The sequence below is a fragment of the Passer domesticus genome, chromosome 3 (assembly GCF_036417665.1).
Source record: "Passer domesticus isolate bPasDom1 chromosome 3, bPasDom1.hap1, whole genome shotgun sequence".
Lineage (NCBI taxonomy): Eukaryota > Metazoa > Chordata > Aves > Passeriformes > Passeridae > Passer > Passer domesticus.
In genome coordinates this window covers 116,815,541-116,841,217 of record NC_087476.1, presented here as the reverse complement: position 1 = coordinate 116,841,217, position 25,677 = coordinate 116,815,541, and the positions used below count along the sequence as shown (strand labels likewise).

At 38.8% G+C, this 25,677-nt stretch overlaps 1 protein-coding gene across 7 annotated transcripts in view; it reads left to right on the top strand.

The window, feature by feature from the left end:
- The window catches only part of MACROD2 (mono-ADP ribosylhydrolase 2), an 841,176-nt gene that overhangs the window by 472,717 nt on the left and 342,782 nt on the right, over positions 1-25,677 (top strand). For all 7 annotated transcript variants that reach the window (XM_064415411.1, XM_064415413.1, XM_064415412.1 and 4 more), the window contains one exon: positions 19,265-19,386. In XM_064415411.1, the coding sequence (XP_064271481.1) occupies positions 19,265-19,386 (122 nt within the window). The remainder of the gene's footprint in view (positions 1-19,264; positions 19,387-25,677) is intronic.

Sequence of the window (25,677 nt, the reverse complement as noted above, 5' to 3'; positions counted from 1 at the left end):
TATGCTGCCTAGTTTCTGAATTGTTTGCTTTAAGTATATAATAGCTTGCTTCAGTAAACATGTTCTTCTCTACTGGTGTTTGTTTTCAATTTTTCTACTTCTCCTTAATCTTCCATACCCCTTATTCTCTCACTTTATTGTAGTTTAGTTATAAAAGTATGCAACTGTAATAGTCTAGTAATAGACATGTAGTAGATACTGGAATATTTCCTAAAACAGGATATGAATATTTCTCACTCTTTATTGTAGGGACAGCAAATAAGACAGCAAATAAAGGCTTGTTGATGGCACTCCTTAGGCACTATCTGTGTGCATGTTTGCAGGGAGGAATAGGTGGATGTCCAGATTTGTGTGGGTGTTCTTTCTCTGCACAAGATCAACTGCTTTAATTGCTCACTTTTCCTTCATCCATCTTCCTTAAGATGCTGCATCAAAATCCCACTCCTCTGCTAATCTCTCTCCACATCATATATTAGATTTCCTAACCACTCCATAATTTCTACAAGAACTAACAGATCGTCAGACGCCTGTAATAAAAGTGCTGTTTCATTCCAGTTGACTGCACAGCACAGTCATACAGGCTGAGCATCGTAAAGCTTCGAGCTGGCTAATGGAAAAGGGAGCAGAAAGGAAATGTGCCGAAAATGCACCATGTGCAGCGGAACTGCACTTTAGTCCAGAGCTGTGAGGGGTAAAATACTGCACCTTTCAGTTCATAATCCACAATCCCATTATCTCTGAGCCATGAACTGCATTGTTGCTGATGTAGAGGCTGGATTATCCTATCTATTTTTTCTACCATATATCCAAATGTCGACACTTTTATGTTGTCGGACAGTAGATCAAGTTTTACAGCAGCAACAAAGGATTAAAACAGTTTTGTACTGGGGACATTCAGAGGATAAACAGCGCTGTGTTACAAGAGGGAATGGCAGTCAGCTGTGTTACCATCTGGGAGAGAAAGACTGAAGTGCTATTAATATGTAAACCTTTTAGATTTGATTTTTTTTAATATAGAATTGGTAGCATTCCCAAAGGACTACAATTCTGTAGTCAATTTTGGTGTGAAAGGATGCTGCAAATAGTATTATAACAACCATTAACATGAGCACAACTATCTTCTCATTTGCTTTTAAGGTGTCTTCTTCAGACACTAGAGAACAGGGGTAGCATCAGATCAGGTTTTGTGTAGGGCAATAAATCCATTGTGTTGAATAAGCACTCCATTTGACACAGAAGAGGACAGTGCAGGTTCTTCTCTATCTCAGCAGAACTTATCCATATGTATGGCAGTTACTCTTTTAATTCAGTGTGGTAATCACTTAAATATCCTAATTGACTAATTTTATTATTGCATTTACTGCTAATGTGCTAATTGTTTTATTTCTGGGAAAGCTGTAAAAAAATGATACTTGATTTATTTATCTTCTGCTTAATTTAGTTTTATTACAATATGGTTTGATTTCATTCTGTATTTCAGGAAATCATTATCATACATAAATATTTTAATGAAAAAGGCTAGGGGCAGAGTCAAAAAGGGAGAAGACAAATACAAGGTAGAAATTTTGTGTTTAAATTAATTTCTTTTGTGATCACAACATGTTTGGCTGTATTTCATTCATTTAGTTTCCTTGCAATAAAACACAAAAATAAAAAGCCAATCAGTGCAAACTCTCCAGGGTTTTAATGTCCTGGATTCTGGTCAACATGGCCCAATTGCCTCTTTACTTTCTTGAAAGCATCAACCCTTTGAAAAGGCTCATACAGCTGTGCATAATTGCCGAGACTCTGCACAGCCCTGAGCTGTGGAAGGGAATTAGCTCCCCAGAGCCAGGATGCTTTCCTTTGAGGGAAAACAGGGCAGGAGCAGCTTCTCATCAAAATGATACCAGGTGAAGTATAGAAACCATTAAGTCCCATCTGGGAAGTCCAGCTCTCTCCATTGCAGGCAGAGATTTGTATAATACCGATTCATCAGCCTGTTTGCTATACTTTTGCTGTGCTAATTATTTTTATGGCTGTGCTAGTTGCTCCAAAGGCCATTGCTGACACTTCTATGGGTGAAAAGCAAGTAAATTCTGAAGATATGCTTCAGTTCAGAAAATAAAGGAATGTTTAAGCTTAAAATTGAGCCCACACTGGCTGTAGGTTCTGCAGCATTTTCCTCCTTTTGAATTTACTGGGTCAAAACTTAGAGTAAGACCTATGATTTTGTTTCATCAATTGTAGGTGATTCTAGAAACTCTATTCAGCTTACAGCATTTGTGGAATGTGCACAGGTTTATCTTGATTCAGAACTATTAATGACTGTCAATATGGTTAAGGGCTCATGCTTTTCTCTTTCTGATATGGGAGAGGAAAAAAGTGCGTTCTGACCTCTGTAATTTCCTTCTTTTGTTGCAGCACATTCTAAACTCTACACACGCCTAATTTCTAAGTAGTCCAAATCTTCTGGTTTTGAATTTTCCTTTTAGTCATGGAAATAAGGATGGAATTCAAATTCACTGAACCATGAAGCCATTAAAGAATCAAACACAGCATTTGGAAGGGTCAGCTGGATAAAAACTAGACTTGAATATCCAAATAGCAGAGAATGCTCTTCTTACTTGTTCTCTTTCTGAGAAGTTACCAAATAGGAAAAAAAAGCGCCTCTTTTAATGAGAATATATACTTGGCAATTTTATAGCTTATTGGTTAAAAGATATGTTCTTGAAGTTTTGCCTGTTTTCTTTCTCATTGCCTGTTCATAAACATCCCCTTTACAAGACCTTAGAGATGCCTCATTGACTTTCTTGCAGTCAGTGGACTTTCCATGTCATCCCTGATAAATCTTTAGGAATCCTAAGACTTTCTCTTTTTAAGGGTTTTTGGATTCATTCTCTGATGTAGATACCTCTCCTCTCTTAGAAGTCCTTTTCAGCACTAAAACATAGTGTTAGGTTTTCCTAGAAGTCAAGGAGGTTTTGGGTAACAAGTTTTGAGGAATAAATAGTGTTCTCTCTCCCTAGCTATATTGATATTGAACACACTTCTATCCATTGGGGTTTTTTGTGGGTTGTGGTTTTTGGTTTTTTTTTTGTTGTTGTTGTTGTTGTTGTTGTTGGGGTTTTTTTGGTTTTTGGAGGGTTTTGGTGTATGTTTTTGGGCTTTTTAAAATAATTTGCCTTTTAATGCAATATGTGGGGTTTAAAACCTCAGATGAAAGGATTTGGATGGGGTGCAAGGAAGTTCACTCTTAAGGATCTTGAATCTTTTTTGAAAAAGCTTTCTGCGACCTTTAGCAAGGCTGGACTAGTGAAAAGGGTACTGTTCAAAGACTTTCAAATAAAGGTGGGTGCCAACAAGACTTTAATGAATTTTAAAGAACCTTCTACTTGTCTCTCTCTGTCTGTATTGCAGTACAAGAAATCTTTGCTTCCACATGAAGCAGCTTTATTTCTACCCAGGGCTCTATGTTTCTAATCTTAAAATGAAGACTCAACAGGATGTGCAGCTTACATCCACAGTAGCCATCTATCACTTGAAAGAAGGCTTTAATTAACAAAACCCTAATTTTAATGAGGTACTGAGCCATGATCTTGTAAATTCTGTGGCACAGAGAATCACTTAGTTCAGGTTCACTCATAACAATCCTCAGCAGCACGGTGTGTTTTATGACTGTTTAACAAATTTTGATGTTAATCTAGGAGCCCGTTCTGGAGCGATTTGTTCTTTACCTTGTAAGCATATTTTGAATTAATTGTGTTAAGTTTTTAAAGCATAACTGTTACTTGCCTTCTGATCAAAATGCCTGGTGTGTCTGAACTATTCACCCTGGGCCTCCAAGGAGATTCACTGCTCTCAAATCCTTCCCAAAGGTGTCTTTGCTGCAGTACCTAGGCCAGGGTAGGCATCATTTTTGCAGAAACCACTTGCATTTAAAAACTGCAGTAAACAGGTTATGCCATTACACTTATCTCCAGAATGTGCTGTGCAGGAGGAGAGGGCAGTTTTGGTGGCATGGTGGATGCTCTGGCTGAGATGTGCTAATTTAAATGTGCTGCACTTGACACAAAACCAGAAGGTTGGAAGTGAGGCATCCTCGAGTCAGAGCTGGCCCATCGCCGCCTGCGACTGATCCGAAGTGACAGCAGCACGCCGAGCTGCTTTAACCTGCAACGAGCTCTCCCTGCTCCCCAGGGGCAATGCCAGCATGCTGAAGACAGAAAGATGTCTCTACAAGATCCCTTTCCCTGAAAATGCTGCGTGGGGCGAAGCTGGTGGCTCTGCAGCAGTGTGAAAATGTTCCCTTTGTGGGAGGGATGGCCCTGGGGCAGCAGTGCCTGCTGCTTTCCCTGCTGCTTCCCAGAGCCCTCGCTAAGCACTGCACGTAGGGGAATTTAAGAATGAATCCCTGTGTGAAAGGTTTTTTTTTTCCCCTTTCTTTTGAGGTATTATCACTTACAAGAAGCCATTCAGGTTGTTGTGAATGTTTTTTTAATGGGGACATTGTAGAGACAGGGCTCCCCCATGGAATCAAGAATGAGAAATGCTGAAATCGTTCCCTGACAATGGGAATAGAATGCCATTCTGACAGATTTTGAGCATTAAATATACAGCTGTTTATCCATAGCAAAATAGGAAATTGGTAAGACTCAAAGCATTAGCTACACTATATCAGGTAATAATAAATATAAAATTAATTAATTAAAAATAATGCATTAAACTAAGTTTTTATTATTTCATAATCCAAATGTATTTAACTGGGTTTTTAAACTACTATGGACCTTTAGTACCATTTTTTAAAAAGTCTGAGTAGAATCAAAAAAGTTTTGGGTTGGAAGGGACCTTAAAGCCCACCTAGTTCCAACCTTCCTTCCATGAGCAGGGATACCTTCCCCTCAACCAGGTCATCCAAGCCCCATCTAATTTGGGGGAATACTTCTAGGGATGGGGCATCCACTTCTTTTTTGAGCAACCTTTGCCAGTGCCTCACCACCCTCATTGGGAAGAAGTTTTTCCTAATTTCTAATCTAAACCTATCACTTCAGCTTGTAGTCATTCCCTCCTGTCCTATCAGTCTGCCATCTAGTATCCCCCTTTAGGCACTGTAAGAGGCTCTAAGATCTCCCTGGAACCTTCTCCTTCCCAGGCTGAACAATGCCTCTCAGCCTGTCTTCAAAGAGAAAGTGCTCCAGCCCTCTGAGCACCTTCATGGTCCTCCTCTGCCCTCACCCCAGCATGTCCACTTTTTATCCAGCTTCCTATGTTGGGACTCCAGACCCCACTGCAGGAGGGGTCTCACCAGAGCGGAGCAGAGGGGCAGAATCCCCTCCCTCACCTGCTGCCTCTTGGTGCTTTGGATGCTACACAGGTGGTCTGTGGGCTGCCTGTGCACGTTGCTGGGTCACACTGAGTTTCTCCCACACCAACACCCCCAGTTCCTTCTCTTCAGGGCTGTTCTCATTCCATTCTCCACCCAGCCTATACTTGTGCTTGGGATTATGCTGACCCATGTGCTGGAAATATTTTTTTAGCAAACTGATATGTTATTTAATATCTTCCTGATACACTAATGTTATGTGAGCACACAGCATTATACCCATCTCTTTACTGCCAACATTCACACTTGAAGCACGGACTTCTTTTTAATTTTTGAAAAATGTGCATTTTGTAACATTGGAGTTCAGCATAATCTTTTGACTTCCCAACCAACCTCTATTTCATATTATCAAGGAGCTACACTTCCAGAATTTAAGTGATGCTTTTGTTCAAATTATTGATAAATTGTTTTGTACTAAGATCAACAAACTGTGAGACTAATCTTATTTGAATCTAAGTAGGCTTCCTATTCAAGCACTATTGAAAAAAACCTTAAATCCGTGTTCAAGCTACTACTCAGACTCCAGTTTTTTAAGTGATGGTGTCTTTTTGTTGTCTTGTCCTACTCATTTTGTGATGAGAATGTAGAATTATATCTTCTGGTATCTGTGGCTTGTACCACAAATAAATGTAATTGTACCCAACTTGTTCATCAGCCAGTAATTAAGAACATCAGCCATGGTTTCCATTTTAGTCTCAAGTTCCAACAGTTTTGTTTGTGGATTGATTTTTTTGGTTGTGGGTTTTTGGTTTTTTGGTTTTATTTTTTCCCTTCCAGAATTTAGTGGAAGTGAATGTGCATTTACCTTGGCAATCCAATTTCAGGGGATGTTATTAGGGGCTCCTTTTTGGAAGCATCAGTGTGTTCTTCTTGGACCTGAACCCTTGCTGAACACTAAGAGCTACTCAACTATTTTTACAATCTGTTGTCCTGTAAAGTAATAAATGGCCCAAATTTTCTACACACTAATTAAAATTCCATTTCTCATGAATTCCTTAATTGAGAGCAAGTCATTATGTGCTTTGTTGATTCTTAAGTGCAAAGATAATTGCAATGGGCAGCATGAAAGTGGTTTGATTATTGCCTGTCGACTCTTGTGAATTCTAATAGGTCTAATTGCATAGCATCAATTCATCATCTCAGCATCACTTTTTATTATTAGCTCTCTGAATTGTAATGTGCTCATAAAGAAGTGTAGTAGTATATCAAGGATGACATGGTACCTGGCCTATTGTAATTTTCCTTCCTTTCTGAATGTTACTAGAGAAATTAGAAGTTTATTATATGGTCCTCCATTCTAGAAACTACTTCAAAATTTGTCTCCATGAAGAAAAGGATACTATCTTCCTCTGAATTTGCATTTATAATTTCTCTGCTAAATGGCAGTCAGTCCTATTTTCTTTTTACTTTTCTAAAGCGTTCCCATTAATCCTGACCATAATGTGTTGGCTATGAAACATCTATCAAAAGCTTTATGACAGGCTCCTTTGTTATTGCTGAACTTTATTTAATTGATGAGGACTCTAATGAGGTGAAGTTCCCAACAAAACTTGGTTATATTAGAATTTCATTCTGTAGGAATTCAGGAGCGAGGATTGGTTTTGTGGGAATTTGTTTGTTTGTTTGTTTTTGTGGTTTTTGGTTTTTTTTTGTTTTTGTCTCTAAAGCCAAGGGTATCAGTTTAGAAAATCTTGAGGATGACTGAGTATAACTAGAGAGGAACACAGATGAACCATGAACACTATCAGCACTAACATGGGGCAAAGATTCCCATCTCAGGATTTTTTTTTAAGGATGAAAAGATGCCTTTGTGCTTACTTTAAAGCTTTGCCTTTTTCTAAAGCTTCAAAGTGTGGTGAAATCATCATCCAAGATTCCTCATCCTTGGCCTCTTCCATCTGGTACTATTTACAGATTTGTCAAACAGCCACCAACAGCCAGTGCTTCAAAGTGATTTTCCAAGTCATACAGCAGCCCAGGTGGATTTTAGCACCTTACTGTGGCAATGGCACTCTTGAAGCAATTGGATTTACCTTTTTTGGTGTGTTGCTTCCAGGCCCTGGATCCGCATTGAAAACACTCACCTGCAATAAGGTCCTGTTGTTTGCCATGATTAGTATCAAGCATTTGGCTTGCTTTGAAAAAAAAAAAAACACTGCAGTGGTATCACAAGAACATGTGAAAGTACATGTCTGCGTTTGATTTTCTTTTCTGCTGTCTTGCCCAACATGTTTTAGCTTGTTTGACTGTATGTTGCTCAGCTGGTAAGGTCAGCCAAATGGTTTGCCGCTTCACATGCTCTGATTTCTAGTGCTTTGTGAACAATAAGAGCTGGCATTATTCTTGAAGCAATTGCTTTCACTGTGAAAATACTAGTTTGTCTTTCTGACAAGCCACACAAGGGGGAACAGCACTGTGAAGTGCAACTTTGCACATGGACTTCTAAAAAGTCCCTCTAATCCTCAGGCTGGTGTTCAAGTGGTAATGTGATTTTGCAGACATTTCTTCTTTTCCTGGAGAAACAATGCATTGAATTTGTGGATACTGCAGGTGGCAAAATAACCATTTTGCCTCAATGACAACTGCAATAAAATTTACAAATATTTTTCTCAATATGTTTTCCCAGAAATGAAGCAGTTCCCTTCATCAAGGGACAGTCTCGTGTTTGGAAATGGCATGTAGTTCTGACACTGGTCACCCTCGCAAGTTTTGCCACCTCCCCATTAGGTTTTTTTAAAAGGTATTGCTGCTTTTTCTAGCCCCAGTCTTTCTGGTTCCCAGTTCCTAAGCCCCAGTATCCCTTTTGAGTGACTTGAGTTAGAAATTCTCCACTGGTGATTATTGTGAAATGCTTGGACAAGTTAATGGCATGCTACATGCCACAATATTAGTGAGCACATACATTGACTTTATTTATATCTGTGTTTCTTTAAAGAGAGTTGAAGCTCAGGAATGTCCTTCAGCAGCTCTTTTAGCTCATTTACATGATTTTCCAGAAGGTTGTTTAAGAATATTTTTCTCAACTGAGCTGAACAAGAGGCGACACCCGTGTTTCTCCAAGGGCTCTTCCTAGTGACATTGACATGGAGAACATTAACAGTGCAATAAGCCTCAGCAAGTTGCTAACAGTTCACTTTGCAATACATTTTTTATCTTGAAAAAAAAGAAGTTTCCCTGTTTCTTATTTTGGTATGTTTGCTCCTGCTGAAAATTCAACTGTTTACAACTTAAAGTGATGCAAAACACTTTCAAGATGTTTGTCAAAGCTTGTTTTTCACTTGGAACTACAGAAGCACTACATATTGTGTAAAATATCATACCACAATTTTTTGCTAAATACCCTCATTGGATGCCTTTCATGTTTGTACTTAGCTTTTTTGTCTGCCAGTGATTCTGAACACGTGTGCTGGAGACTTTTAGCTCCTTTCCACCTCGGTGGTGCTTACCTCTGGTGTTGGTGAGCTGATCTCTGTACCCCAGCTGGCAACTTGCCTGGCTGAGCTGGTCACAGTCCATGACAAGGTGTATCTTCCTTAATAAGAAATATTGCTCCATTAAATGTCATATTATGAGCACAATCCAGAGAGTAAATGGAGTAAAAGATGGAGTGGTGTTTTCTTGTCATTTTCTATTCTCTCCTTTTGGGATCCCTCTGGGCTGGAAGGCTGCAGAGATCAGATGATTTCAATGTGATGCTTGTGGTGTCTGTGAAAGCTCAGTTCTGAACGAAAATTGATAAAAGCATTAAGGGCAGAGTACCATGGCCAGGCACAGCCATATATTAGTTTCTTTATCCCTTCTCCTGCCACAAGTCACATCCTGCTGCCCTGTCAGTGGAGGTATGAACTGAAGGGAAAATTTTAAACTTGGGCTCAAATTTAAGGAGTCCTGAGAACAAGTAAGATGTAACAAGTTGTGGGGTTTGCACTGTTTGTACTGGGCAAAGGCTCTGGTGGCTGAGCGTGTGTGTAAAAAAGTGGTGTTAGGACAATTCTGGTTTCACTGTACCCCTGCTCTCCCAAGAAAAATGGCTGCTCTCAGTTTTGATTCAAGACTTGTATTTACTTACTTCTGCTAAAACAGTAGTTGGATTTATTAACAACATAAATTAGCGTCTTTTCTCTTTTCATGTGAAATATTCAGAGAAATAATAGCTGTTTTTTACAAAGCATGCAGGTAGCGGGGTTGAAGCACTGAAGTTCTTCTCTAAATCTGTTTTTTTTTTTTTTTTCTGTGTTCCCTATCTATAGCATAGATAATCTGTCTATAGTCTGTGCAGACACATGTCTTTATGTTTCCCTCCTCCCTCTAGGACCAGGCTTGCTTGTGCCCTGCCTCCATCATCTGCTACATTTTCTTGTAGGATGGCTTGTAGAGTGCTGGATTCCAAGTGCTAATATTTGTCTCATTGCCAGCTGATGAAACTAAACTATCTTTCAAACTAGAGAGCATCCCTGGGGAAGAGCTGGGGGGAGAATGGTCAAAGGAATTTATCTTGGCATGTACAGAATTCTCATAACTTGGTGTCTGGAATATGTTAATATCAGGAGGTTGCTTTACTGTGGTTTCAGCCACCTAGAATTAAAATACAATTGATGACAGAAAGTGAGATTCCTCTTCTAGGCAAGAAGTCTCATCCTGTGGTTTCAAAGAGCTGTCCAGTTATTTCACTTATCACATTTATGTAAGGCAATTAAAGTGGCACTGCCAACTGGAAATCTAGTCAGCTTTTAAAAATGAGTTGAGCCTGCTTTCAGGTGCTGCATCTTAGGTCCCTGTTTCCATTGTCTGTGTTTGAGTTCGGGAGAAAGGTTTCAATAGTAAATTTAATTTTTTCCTCTTTTTGTTGTTTTGTGGCGGGCTCATAGATATAGTAGGGCAACCATCTCTTAAGGAACTGACTATAGACAAAGATCTGTTACATGCAGCTTGCTAAAAGTACAGAGGATAAACACTTAAGGTCAAGTAAATTAGAGACTATGGTTTTCTTGTGAAAATAAAAAGGTGGTAAGAGTGAGATTTTTCAGTCATGCCATTTAAAAGATGAGATGGTAAGTGTGCATTCCTTCATCCTGAAGGTGTGCTCTCATTTCCTTTGCTGGTGTTGGGATCCTTGTTACTTTTAAGCAGTAGTCTCACCAATTTCTGTGAGATTGCTCCCAAGTTTAGAAGCAGTTTTCCAGTTTGGAGCCATAAATCACTGTGTTTATTGCTGTATAGAACGGAGTCCTGTAGCACAGTTCAAATGAATCCTCAGCGCTCTCTTTTTAAACCGGGGTTTATTGTATTTTAAAAAATATTTAATGGTTTCAGTCTTTTAGTTACTAACCTTCTCCTCCATCTGCATCCACCTGGATTTGGGAGGTGATAAGTGGTACCAAGAGGCTGCATAAGGCTCTCCTATCTGTATTGCATTGTTTGTGGCAAGGGAAATCCTTAACTTTCCTTGTGTGTTTTCCAGTATTCAAACTTGAAAGTTAATTAAGCTGATTTAGCTGCCACTGGTTACTTCAGAAGATACATGGAGAACTGGTAATTTTATAATATTTTTCTGTTTTTCTTAAAGAAGACATGCAAAATCCTTCACAAAGCATCTAATTTCTGCTGCAAGGCATATGTAGATTAGAGAAATGTCAAATGGAATAGATGTGCTCCAATTTCTAAGGTGAAAGAAGTTTGTTTATTCCCAAGAAACTGTATAGTAATAGTAAATGAATTTTTAAAATGTGGGAACTTCTTGTAATGTACTTCCCTTAAGGAACAGATGCACAACTGAAGCCATGAATATAATAAATTTGTATTTGAAACTCTGAGTCATACTTTGCCTCTTGAAGAAGCCAATAAAACTTCCTCTAAAGGAAACAATTCTTTCAGTCTTTTCAAAAGTCTCTTTACCTGAAGTGATCTGATTTAAAAATTTGTATCCCTTCAATGGGCAGATAAAACCAGTGCTGGCAGTTTCCCCTCATTTCACCTGAGGTTATCCTGCTGCTAATGTGTGATTAAGGGTTGTTTAGTTTGGTCTTCTGGAAACTTCCTGCTGTAATCGCCAGTCCTTTCAAGTGAAGATCAATGTTCTGTTAGTTTTTATGCTAATATTCTTAATTTTTACATGAAGGATATATAATTTGAGTGATTCAATAATTTCATGAGGGAAAGAAAGCCTTGAAGTATTGGCGCAGTATCTGGGGATCTGCTTGTATTTAAGATGGCCCATGGCATAGTAAACATAACATGTTGGATTGTTTTCTTTGTTTCTTGGGATGCCTTCCTTTGTTTCAATATCCCTACAATGAATTTGATTGAATAAGAAAGAGATTTTTAATAAGAAATCTTGGAAGTTATCAAAACAGAATTTGCACAGAAAAAAATTCCTTTTTAAAATAGGAAATGAAGAGCTTTTGCTATGGCTTGTTAAATTATCAGAGCACTCATAGCACTGTTCAGCACTCGGAGGAGAGCATAAGAAATTTAGTTCTGAATATTAATATTTTCTGGATAAAAGTAATCTGGTACTATGTTTTGTAATGAGGCTGAGTGAGGTTTTTTGTAGATGGTTGGGGTTTTTTTGGTTTATTTCTGTTTTGTTTTTGGACTCTTGTTTTATTTTGGTTTTGTTGTTTTGCTGTTTTATTTTCCCCATGTCCTAAAGGGCGTATTTATGCTTTAATTGTGCAATACTCCAGCAGAGGTAACTAAACTCACTTCAACAGAACCGGGCTAGACACTGAGAACAGACAATGTGTGACAAGAGGCCCATGCTTTGAGAAGCTGAGAACATCAATTAGCTAATTTCTGATTTCTGTGCCTGTGTAATTAATCCAATTCCAAAACTAGAACTGAAGTTAACTTAATCCCCATTTGCATTTTTATGACTTGGTTTGTGTTGCATGTTTTAATGGGTAATATTTGCGAGATTCTCTACTGAATCAAGAATCAAGCGAGATTAAATATCCCTTGAATTTACAGGGTTGGTGTTATATCCTTCACCAGATTGTGGATTTTGGTGTAAAATCTTTGTGGAATGGTAGACTGAAACTCTGTCTTAGTTTCTAAAGAATAAATACTTTCAGTTTAGGGCAAGCAAGTTTATTTTTGAGTGCTGAAAAAGCCTTATCAAATGATTTAAACCCAAACTCGCTCACGGACATCTTTAGCTATTCGATGTAATAAAAACAGAGAATCTTTGTGGCTCATGCTTTCCTATATGTAGCAAACATAAACAAAAAGATTAGAACATTTTTGTCTGTAGCTCTGTCCAGTTGTGAAGAATAAAAGTCAGTGAAAGGTGGAAAGCATTGCTTGGGTCAGGGGGGTCACTTGGTACTTGTTTTCATGAGCCACTCGATGAAGAGGGTGCTTGTCTGAACTCTGCTGCTATAGCAAAATGAGGTTTCCTCTAGTGTGTGGGGGACAAAATCTGCTTGGGGCAGCACAATTTCATCTCTTCTGTTTTTTTCTAGGTTTATTAAGGTCTTTATTTGGATAGTAAGGTGGGGAACAAGGATAACATTTGAGCATTTCTGCTGCAAGTTCTTCCAGTAGAGATTAAAAAAGAGACCAGGAATAACAAGTCGTGAATGTCATAACTTCATGTTCAGTCTTGTCATGTTCATTTCATGTTCATTCGTATCACACTATGAATATCCCAAGCAGAGCTGTTGCCTTTTAGCTTTACACGTAGGCAATTATTTCCATGGAAGTTGTGGGGCCGTCTGTCTAGCCGCTGCCTTGACGTCTGTCATCGTGGCACTAAATTGCTTTGTAAAACCTATTACTTTGGGATACAGCGCAGTGTCTCTTAATTGCACCACTTACTTCTCCTGCCTGAACAGAGCCTACTTTTGTTTCTAGTGTTAATGGTGAAGCCCTGATGGCAGAGCGATGCTCTGAGTTCACTGATGGGAGGGGAACTGCTCTGGGATTACACAGACATACTCGGGCCTTGTATTTTATGACAAGCCTGAGTGCCAAAGAGGCTTGGGCTTTGACTTGTGTGACTTAATTCTCTGGCTGGCTGTGGAGGCAGTGGTGTAACCATTGTAAACAAGCTCTCTGTGTTTTTCAGCTTCCCACGGGTGCTCTCTGCTAAATGCCGGCTATTGAGCGCAAACTTCTGCAGCCCCCCACAGACTCAGCAAATCCCTTGCCTCTCCCTTTGGGAATATTGTTTTCTGTCTGTGCTGTCTTGTAGTTAGGATATACATCTAACCCACGATGAGGGATGCTGGTAAATAATTTACAGTAAATATATTCTTTACCTTTCCTTGGCAGACAATGCCATTTAAGTGAAAAATGCCTTAAATATTTTACACAAATGACTTCTAGATATTGTAGCTTTTGCAGCTAATGAAACATTTTTTTGTAATCACCCAAACGAGCTAATTAATCACTGAAGGCAGTTATAAAAGATACAAAGTTCAGATAGAGCAGTGATTATTGCCCCAAGCCCAAAAACCTGAAACTGACTCTTTAACTGCTCATAAACACAATATATATCTATACAAAGCAGAGAAATGCTTTTGAACTTAGGAGTTGTATTGTATGTAGTCACACACAGCATTCAGTGATTTATAGAAGATGTCTTACATTTATAATATTCAGCTCTGCTAATCTACTTTTGGAGACACAGAATTAGACTGCGGTCCTGTGGGATTCATTTCAGCTGAACTTAAACTTAACAGTTGTTTTTTGCATGCTGAAAATGCACTTTTTATGTGCAAGTGCATGTAGCTAGAAATAGAAAATGAAAAAGCTGAGCAATTTGTATCCTAAAGCAATAGGCTGCTCACCTACTGGCCATCCCTGTTCTTCAGGAATATGTGAGTATCTGGAGGTAATACCATTTGCCACCAGCTGAACCAGAGCACAGATTCCTTTTCAGCATCAATATGATGGATGCTAATTGTATAAATCGGCTGATAATATTTACAAATGGAGGCCTCAATGCTCTGAATTTTTACAAGCTGTTTTGTTTTTTTTAACTCAATAGTGCACACAGTGCAGTACCTTCCTTCTTGAAATTCATATGGTTCCCTCTGTGGCTGACAGGGTCCAGCTTCGTTGTGCAGTTGGGTGGATGGGCCAATTATGGCTGTGAATGTGTAAATGGGGTGAATGAGAGAAATATGTAACTGATTCTGGCTGTGGTTCATTAGCAGTGTGAATGCACCACTCTCACATCTGTAAGGGAAGGAATGAGATAAACTTATTTGTACTTTTTTAGTCATTTGGAAAAGCTCACTGTGCTAATATTTTTGCCATCTAGTGTCACATTTTCAAAGGACAAGAGAAGAGTAAATTACATTGTGAGTAATTTATGTCAGTCCTCCAGGTTGGTTTTTGAAGCACAGTCACTTCTTTTCACCCTTTTCAACTGGAAGTCGTGTTTCATCCTTGCCCACACTGCTCTGCCCTTTCTTCATAGCAGTACAGTTAAAAACTCGTGTGAGAAAAAATCAAGTTAAGGTGTATGGATTGAATTTTTAAGAAAAAGAATTGAGAAAACAAGCCTCATTGGCCTTTTTCTCACAAAGTTTGTACTCTACATCAGTTGTAGTTTCATTTCTGAAATATCTCCTTTCCTTATAAACACTGTTTTAAACCAACAGCTTCATCAGCATTAAAAGCAGTCTGATCCATTGTTGTGGCCTGAATCCCAGATAAGGAGATACATTCCTTGGGGGCTCTCCACCTCAATGTACTATTAAAAATGTAAGCAAACATCTCTGCTCTGTGTATGCACGGTGATTTACAGACCCATGGATTGCAGCTTTCTTTTTAATGAAGTTTCCTATCAGTGCACTTGGCTGAAAACTGACCACAGTAAATCAGCAACTTCACAGCAGTGCTAGCAGCTTCTTCTGGCATTAAAGTTAAAATACTGCAAATGGTTAGTGTGGCATCCTCTGAGTGATGACCATTCCCTTTTTTGACCTGTTTACTTGGTTTTGAAGATTAAAAAAACATGTTTTGGTTTTTGGGAAATGTTTGCATCCCTTACTCCTGTTTGACCTCACTGAGAAGTGCTCACACTCCAAAGGGTGCAGATGCCACACGAGCAAACAGGAGACAGCTTTTCCAGCCAAACTAAATATTTTTTGAGTTTCTCAACATCTTTGCCAATTTAAAAGTCTGTAAGTGATGAGACCACTTCTGTGTCATGCCATTGTGTCCACAGTGTGCCTTCAGACCACGGTCATGCCATCCCCAGAGCTGGTGCTCCCACCTGCCTTGCTGCTGCAGTTGTTTTGCCTTCTCTGGTGAAACTCATTCCTGTGTATCCGTCCTGTGGCAATCCTTTACTGTTTTATTTTCCTTCAGAAAGCCCATGCTCTTCCCCAGGGTGGATCCTTGTTCTGGCTGGGTGTGGAAGGTGCCAGCCAAGACTTGCACATCCCTGGTTGTCCTTGCCAGCAGTGCTGGAAGTTTATGGTTGAGGCTGGCTGCTGTAGTGGGTGGCCAGGACAGCAGGGCAGCAGTTCTGCCCTGAATTTTCTTGTGGACAAGTGTCTGTACACCTCCCCTATGGCACACACTCCTCCATGCTGCAGCTTTATGCAGGGGATAATATGTGAGCAGAAAGGAAACTATTGTGACAGACAAGCTTGAAGTTTGACAGTCTTTGTTGATGTATTAAAAATAAATGGTGCTGCTTCAGCCTGTGAAGTCTGATGCTCTGCATGAACCGAAGGAGGGGGAAGAGCTGTTTTGTTTTCTGCTTTGTTTCCTTTATGCCTGTATAATCTCAAAGGGTTTTGCCCACCTGCAAACTCTAAGGTATTTTGGAATAGTTAAGCAGAATAAGTTCAGTGTAGTTGAGCTTACTGTAGTTGTAGTTTCCTGTGTAGTTTAGGAAATATATGTGTAAATGGATTTTATAGACAATGTCCAACCATAAAATTATTACTTCCCTCTTTGTCTGCTGACCATAAAGCACTGGCATATTAGTAATGCTGCTCTGCTGATACAATCTTTGTCATGTGTTTCAGTATAATAATGTGCCTAAGAAAAGCATTTCTTTGCCAATAATATGCTGTAAACAGTTACAATAGTTGTGATATTTTATAAACCAGTTCACAGAATTCTTTGGGTTGGAAGCGACCTTAAACATAATCGAATTCCAAAGCCCCTCCCACAGGATGCCTCCCATTAGATTGGGTTGGTCAGGGCCTATTCAATTCATAACCATCTTTTGTGTCCTGTCTAAAGAACCACCTCTGATGGACTGGGAAAAATTTAAACGTAAAAGCTAATAAGTGCATTAAAGGTTACTTATTTATGTGAAGTATCTGGTACAGCAATACAGGATTGCTGATGAGTTGCTATGAAAATGCTAAATTGAGAAGTTCTGAAAAAAAGGTGACAGAAACATTTTGCATTTATTGAGCAAAACTAGCATTATTAAACTGGCATTTAATAATGAAAGATGAAAGGAATGGAGCTAAAGATTTAGTGAGTGAAATGTATCTAGAAATTATTCTGTGGGAGTTTTATACAGAAGGACCCTGGCAAGAATTTGGTACTTGGTCTGTTCCCCAAAACTCCTTCTTGCCTTTAATTAATCAATGAATAATTTAAGCCATTATACTTCAGCTTTCAAGGAGCTGCACATTGAAATACAAGAAACTCAGCCTTAGCCGCAAGAGGGAAATGCTGATGATTCTTTTCTTTTCTCCTTCATCCTTTACACATTCTTTTGAAGTTGGTTCCTTGATTTGCTTGTTGGTTGCTGGGTACTGTGAATTTGAAATTCATCATGGTAACTCCGATCTTGGTGTCTGTAAATGTGGAGGGAACTTGACTGCCATGAGATTCATGAGTATTTTCCTTTCCCTGTAGAATCATTTAGGTTGGAAAAGACCTCTAAGGTCATTGAGTCCATCCAGTAACCCATGCTGCCAAGCCTACTGTTAAATCATGTCTCTGGCTCCGTAATTGAAGTTCACCTGTTGTAAAATAAAAAAAAACAAGGGAAAAAAGAAACAAGAAGTTGTTTCTTTTTCTTTCCCCTTTCCCTGAAGTTGCCGGAACTTCCAAATAGAAATGTTCCTTGGAAAGTTTCAACCTCCAGGAAACTGCTGTAGTCATGAACAGAAATTACAGTCTTTGGTAATGGAAGTACTCACGTAACCTTATCTCTGCACACAGAAGCAAATTTTAAACTAGCTCTTTTATTTTTTCAAGTCCTTTCTTAATAGCTCTCAGTTTATGATAGTAGCTAAAAAACATGTAAGAATATAACTCTTTACTGAACTCACAGGTTGTTTTAGTGTCCTGCTATCATCCCTCTCATCAGTGGATAAAGTGGATAAACTGTGGAAGGTTCAGTGATAGGGAGGGTTCTCTGGAGTTGCTACCTGGCAGCTGTGACATTCAACAGAAATTACCCAATCTGTCCATCTTGTTCCCACAACTGGAGAAAATTACTGTGATCAAAATGGAAAGAAGAGTTCTCAACCTTTTATTTACTTCACAGGAGGGGGGTTTTCTGTAGCAGTTGTGAAGTTTAGCTCTTATAGGTTTCAGTTTCCATCACAGTGGATTCCTCAGTGTTTCTGGGCACTGGGACTCAGATGTGCTTTTATTTCCTGATTTATCAATACTTTGTGGCTATAGAAAAGATTCTGAATTTTTCAGAACATTATAGCTCAGCCTAAAAGCCACCATTTAAATAGCAAAGAGCAGGACTTGACAGATGATGTCTCAATTAAAAGAAAAAGACAGTGTGCATTTTAATGTTATTTTGTCCATTTTCTCTTATGCTTTGGCATTTGTTGGATGGAAATCATCAAAACCAGCTGGACAAAGAACAATGGTGTTAATTCTGTAGGATTTGTGAGTAAATTAAAATATTCTGGAGTGTAGCAATAGCAGATGTTGCTTGGAAACCTGACCCACATGGGACAGAAACACAACCTAAAAGGGGACCAGCAGTACTGCAGTTGAAAGTGTTGGCCTAATCCCTGTAAGTGCAACGCTGAAAATAAAATAAAAATAGTGCCACTGTTTATTTCTGCTATACATTGTAGGAAATTATAAAGAAATTAAAAAAAAAACCTGCTGCCATAATTAATTTTCTTATGCTCACATATACTATAGAAGAATGATGTGTAAAAAGTAAACATTTTTCATAATAATTGGGGGGATAGGAAGGGGGAGATAAAAAAATCATGGTACCTTTTAATTTGTAGATATCTTTTCAACACTTTTTTACTCCAGGTTCTTAAATTCATTTTTCTTTCAGCACTTTAGAGACTTTGATTGATTGCAGCCTCAGATTTTGATGAGTCCAAAGACATCACACCTAAGATGACTGTGCCTTCTCTTTTTGCTCGTTATAAATTTCTTCAAACGGAATATTTTGTTTTATTGCATGGCATCTCCATCTGGTCTGATGTGAGAGGAAAGCATGTTTTTTTAATAATCAACACATTCTTAAGTCTCAACTTTTCTTCTTTTCAAATGGTTACTCAGGAAAAACAAAGATGACCTATGTATCACCAACAATGCTGAGGTTCTGTATAGGGAACCTTCCCAGTGAGTGAGCTCCAAGAAGTGAGAACAACTGTTTCAAAGTTCTACAGTATTTACGTTGTAGAGGCCTTAAGATATAGAGGATTTGTGCAAACATTTCATCTCTCCAGTGTGTGCATTGCAGTAGACATGTAACAAGCATTCACTGTATCTTTCTCATCTCCTTTAGTCCAAATCCTTCAAAATTTAACCTTTGCTGATTTATGTTTAATTATAGCACATGTAGATGATGGGGTGTTTTCCAGTTAAATACATTTCTTTATTATTGTTATTCCTACCTTTGTGTGTAGCTATAATACCAGAGTGAACTGATGTGCGACACAGCAGCATCTTTAATGTTTATCTTCTTTTTTTTATTCACTGCAGATGTGATCCATACTGTTGGGCCAATTGCAAGAGGCCATCTCACTGACACTCATAAAGAAAACTTAGCAAGCTGCTATAAGTCCTCTCTGAAACTGGCAAAAGAATACAACATCAGATCAATTGTAAGTATCGTGGGAGAGCACATTATTGTTTTTTCTAGATTGGATCTTACTTTCCTTGATGTAGAATAATTATGATTGTAAGCTTCCAGATAAATTTCTTGCTCTTCAAGCTATGAGAACCAAAAAAATTAAACATTATTTGCCCAAAACAACTGCTAGATGAGAGGGCTAAGCTTATTTTAGGAGTTAGGGAAAGCGTGCCTGGTAGTAGGAGTACAAAAAGCTGTCTTATTAAAGAAGGGAGGAAGCTGATCCCATGGCTCATTCTTATACTGTATTATTTATTTAAAAAAAAACCTAAAAATCCACTGGTCAGGAGGATAACTGCATGCAGTATAGCCTCCTAAATAGCTGAGAAGTGATTAATTTGTTGCTTATTCTACCTCTTAATAGTTCTTCCTAAAAAATAAGCATATTGGTCAATTGTTACTGGTTTTAGCACCCTCTCACTAAAATTGATCATAAAATAGCCTATTTATGTGATATTTCATTGAACTTGAAATACGTAGTACAGTGTTTTCCCTCAAAGTGCCAAATTTTCAAAGGCCACAGAGGAAAGAAGCTTTTCCCTCTCCAGCTCCAGAGCTTTAATTCTGTAGCTGACACGGCTGCAGCTTAAGTCTTCACATATGCATAGGTTAGTTCCTAGTAGGTTTGAGAAAGAATTTGCATTCTGAGCCTGACTTCACACCTTTGGGGTCATTTTGGCTGGTTCTGTGATAGCACATGTGTTAGAATGCAAACATAGACACAATCTTAAAAAATATAAGCTGAACCAATGGTGTCATATGAAGACGTAATATTCAGTAAGAGGAAGGTATTAATGCTGAAGTACCACAAATGGAAAATAAAGCTTTTTGAGGAGAGGGGCAGGACAGTTTGTAGGGCTTTGAACTGAAGACAGATGTGCCCTTCAGAGTCATACCTGATGAATATCACTTATTTATTTCTTTTTGGTGACAGCTCTGCTCTTCAACACTTTTTGTGCTCATGACATCCTCTCTCTGCTTCTCAAAGTGGTGTCCAGCAATCCCTCTTTTTGCCATTATACAAACCATCGTGGGGTCTGTTTTCTTTAGTGGGTTTGAGGTTGTTTTTTTTAAATTCTAGGCATAAAAATTAGAGCTGAAAACCACCTTGGGTTGGTGGGCATGTCTTGAACCCCTCTCTGGTGTTGTTTAACACCGAAGGATGTTCATGTCCTGCTGTGATTCTCATTGGAACTAGTAAGAGCTTTGTGCAGTTGTTCCTACATCCAGCCTTGTTTCTGCCTGCTCTGGTCAGTTACAGGCTTTTAGGGCATTCAGGTTAGTTTGAGTAAAGTTCCTAATATGATGTGGGAAAACAAAAATAGAATATTAATTATGAAAGGGTGTAAAAAAAGAGTATTGAAATAACATGGGAAAAGCTTTAGTGGGCATTGGTCAATGCAGGTAATGCTTGTATCTCTAGAGAGTCTAGGATTTTTAGGACATTCTAGGTGGTAACATGGTGTTTAAAATGGAATAATAGAAAGGGATTGTACTTATGGAAAACTAGCCTGGTATTTCATGAAAACTAGCCTGATATTTTGTGAAACCTGGCCTGATATTTTAATGAGAAAAGATAACCACAGGAGAAATCATACACAGGTTATTTCCTTGCTGGTGGTTAAGAGTTGTTGCCTGTGCACCTGTTTGAGATAAAACATGCTCAGCACCCAGACTTGCAGAACACAGCTGCACAAACTGAAGAGGAGCCAAGAGCCATTCATTCATAGCAGCATTTGGAAGCTTAGCAAGCAATATGGATTTTAAAGGCCACATGACAGATCAGGGACTGTTCTGAAAAGCCCTAAGTCCAGTGATTTCAGTGATGCTTGAAAAGTGAAGGCTACTTAAGTGTCTGTCCTGATGACCAAACCAAGCCTGGACAAAAGTAAGAGGTATAATTCATTCACTTAGGGAGCAGTAGTTTACTGTGAGTCTGGAGGAAAGGAATGCAAAGGGTAAGTGGGTTTCACAAGATCCAGTACTGTAGGTTTAGAGGGAAAGAAAATAAAGTGGTTTAAAATATCCACAGATTTCTGAGGCTTGCAGAGACCTGACAGAGTGAGCAAAGGATTCAAACTGACTCAGACAACATTTGAGTGTTGATTGGGTTATGGTAACAGAAATATTTGCAGTGAGAAGAAGACAGACAAAAATTGGGGGGGAAAAAGTTTACCTGTGTAAAATAGGGAAGAGAAAATCAGCTGTGCTGATGGATGGCCTATTTTGATTGCCTCTTTAGATGAAATAAGTATGTGAAAGAGAAAAACAAGTATTTTTAAAGTAGGTAATGAGTAAAAGGAGGAAAAGCCATATGTTAATGACACATAAATAAATAGGTATTGGTGATAGCAAGTTGCAGTGTGCTAAAAGAATTAACTAAACCAGAGAGCATCAGTGCACTAGCAATTATAATAACTGAAAAGGAAGAAGGAAGACATTGGATTGTAACAGCACAGATCTGTTACCTTCAAAACAGAAAGGATAAATCTAGAAATTATTGCAAAAAAAGGAAAAAGCCCCACCACAATTGGACGTATTATGAACATGAATTGTGTCAAAGGAGTTAGAATTGCTGGAGGCATTATGAATAGAGGGTGATGATGAATGGCAACATATTGAGCTGGACCAAAGCACGCAGGGTGACTCAGGGTGCACCACTAAATGCAGTTTAATTTAACATCTTAATGATTTTTGAAGAGTACATAAACACCTCATTAATTACATTTATAAATGATACTACAATAGGCAGTGTTGCAAGCACTGGAAAAGGACAGAGATATATGATAACAATTGATCAGAGACTGAATACAACCTCATCAGCATCCACTCCAGTACCAGAAGGGAGTTTCTGCCTTTGTTGCAATGGAAGAGAGGTCAGAAATGTAGTTGACAGCTACAGTGGAATTCAGCACAGGAAATGATGGAGTAGCATGTGCTGGGGAAAAAAAACCAGCTCACAAACAGTCAAAGTGTGTTGGAAAACCAGCACAATGAGGAAATGGTCTTGAATAATAAGTCTCATATTAGATGTACTTAAAGCAGTTATTTGTTTCACTATTAGATATTGTTGATCTGCCTCTGGAGAAATGATGGATGCCATAGAGATTGTATTTCAGTTCAAAGTGGGCTGGGGAGAACAGGAATAGGATTCAAAATAGACCCAAACTCTGTTATACATATGTGTATGTAGTTGTTTTACACACTGAGGAAGGGAAGCAATTGCCTTGAAATACTGTGCAAATGCTGAGATGCAGCTTTATGGAGGGGAGAACAATAGCACTGTGTGTGTGATAACAGGGCAATTATATGGTGTAGCTGACAGTAGTTTAGGTTGCTTTCACATCCAAGGTGTCCAGGCATGGATGAGAGCAGCTCTGGCTAACTCCTAAGGGAGCACTGCTATCTCATCTGAACATGTTAACATCTTCGTATCTAAAAAAAAACCCCAGAAAGATGGGTACAAGTGAAAATGAGATGAGGGAATGTAATGAAATGCCCGTCAGAGTGATTGCCAAGGTTCATAATCCACCAGCAGCCCAGCTGTGGGTGAGGATCTGCATAGACATTAAGGCAGGAAAAAAAGCCTCAGGAACAAATTTGATCATCCTCAGGATTGCACAGAGAAATCACACAGCCCCTGACATTTGTCTCCCGAGCCTGTTTCCCGAAACGTTTTATATTCAATATGAGGTTTCAAATGCCATATCAGCTATTTTGTACAGAGTCAGCCTCTCTCAGGTCATCTACTCCATCTGCCTTCTAGGTTACTGAATTTTGTGTTTGTGTGTCCTTGTTATCTTGCATTTCCAAATCCACGTGTTGCTTTTTTCTCAGCACTTGTTTATGTAGCTGTGCTCCCTCTAGGACACTTGTGCTGCTGTCTGACTATTTGTGTGGTCAGGGTGAACCTTTTGTCTTGGATGAGTCTTACTTATATAATCCTCTGTCTGGTGAAAGAGGATACTTGAGACAGGATTCTGTTTATCTCCACTTAAGTTGGTACAACTGAATGGGGGAAAATATTTAAGGCAATTAAAAGAGAGTAAATACCTGGTGTTTGAGCAAATTAATTTTCTTAAATGTTCAGAATAATCTCTTAATAGTAAAAAATTTGTATGTTGATGTTGTTCTGTTTTTCACAATACTAAGGATTGCTATCATGCATCAATTAACTCTGCTGCCTGAAACACTGGAAATACATTACAGGACCAAATTTTTACTGAGAGAAGATGCTGTAAAAAGCAGTCTAATAGATGCTTTTTTTCCCCTGTTTTTCTGTACTGGTTTCCTAAATAAGAGTCTTACAGCCCAATTAAATGTAAGGTTATCAGACAGACTGGGGCAGTTGTAATCACTGTTTTCAGATTTTAAATTGGTCCCCTGTTTACACAGTCTTTGAAATTATTTACTCTGTGTGCTCTAAGTTTTTCATGGGACCTCTCATCCTGCTTTTCTTTGCATGCACTTCTTTGAAGCCATCTGATACCCTGGAAGCTTTCTGAACATCAAACACTTCCCTGCCACCTATTTTATTCAGACTTTGCTTGTGGTTAAAAAAAATTCAATTAATTGCTGTCAGTCAGATCGCAGTTAGACGGGGACTTTATGAACTGCACAGAAAATACAAAAAAGATGGTGTGTGTTGCTGTGGGTGGGATCTGATCTAAGCCAAAAGAGCTGCAGTGTGTTTGCAGAGAAGGGAAGCTGGTGCTGGTCCCTCTCTCAGAAGGCAGAGCAAGCTTCCTGCACAATGGTTAAGGAAATGGGGTTCTGTTTGGGACTACAACTCTGCTGTTGTTCAGGACTGTGCTCGGAATTGCAGTCTTCAGGAACTCTTCATGTTGGCAGGGGGTGAATTGTAAAGCTTTAACAAGAAGCATTTCTTTAGGCTGCACCCTCTGACCTCCACCTCGAGGGAGAATTATAGGGGACCAAAGGGGGCAGGAGGAAATCCTCTAAGAATGTGGCTTTTTGAGCTCCAGAAGGAGCTCTGCTTATCACCAACAAGTGTATTAACAACATTATATGCAAAACATAGAATTTTTTCCTCTTTTCCCCCTAGAGTCAGGTAGGGAAGAGTTCTTTTTGTTCTAGAGCATTATTAGATTAGTTTGGCGTGGCATTAAAAAAAACACCATACCAAAAAGATCTGTCTCTTTCTGCCTGGGTGCTTGTGCTGTGAATGTAGAAAGTTGTTTTCCTCCAGGGAAAACCTCTTAGCTGGACTTCTCAGAACAACCACACTGCTCCTCCTGTCTGAAGTACATGAAAAGGCAAAAGGGCATCTTGAAATAGCTCAGCAGTGAGAGGGCCTATTCAAGGGCTGATTTGCTCATCATCAGGTCGAGTGGAAAAGCCATTGCTTGGTGGTGGGATGGCCAGTGACCTGTAATGATGGGATATTCCTGGGAGAGTAGGTTGTGTCTTTGGGCTCTGAATAAAGTGTGTCCCTCCTGTGCACACAGCTTATGCTGCATTTTGGGGAGCTTTTTTTCAAAAGTATGTTAAATAGGATCAGGAGGTGCTTTTTGAATTCCATGTGTTGCCTCCATTCCTGGGGTCTTCAGTCACTGTGCACAATGCATGACACTAGCTGTGCATTTGCAGGGGCTTTAAAATGAGAGTATTATTTGAGGCTTCATTAGAGAAATATTTCTTTCCTTTATAATTGAGTTAATCTACAGGGAATTTCAACTCTTATCCTTTTTTTAGGTTTTTTTTAAGCAAAGGTCATGTAATTATATTTTGCCTGTGATTGGCAAAGTTAATACAAATGCTATTAAAATTTGTTTGTACAGAAACACAACTTAATAATTATTCAGAGCAGCACATAAAAATACATCAGGAAAGGTACCTGCCACTTACAAACAAATTTTTTTTCATTGTCTAAAATATTTGTCTCCACCTGTAATTAGGGATTTTTATAAAAGGTATGCACCAATATTCTTGGTATTTGTATCCACTTTCAAAAGGAAGCTGTGCTTCTGCTAGGCTGCACAGTTTAATTGAGCTTCATTTGAGTAGAGACACATTTAGCCTTTGTGATGCCTGGATCTTCAATTACCACTCACAGACTGAAATTTTCAGTATCTGTTTCAAACCCAGTGTGTTTTCAGCTCTTCCTGTCATAAATTATAAAATTAATGAAAGAGGAACATTATTTGAATTGTAGGAAGATGCTTAAAAAGGTGCACTGTTGTGTATTGGTCTAACAGTTTGGTTTGCACTCTTGCCTTTACCTGTCTTGTTCTCTTGTGCT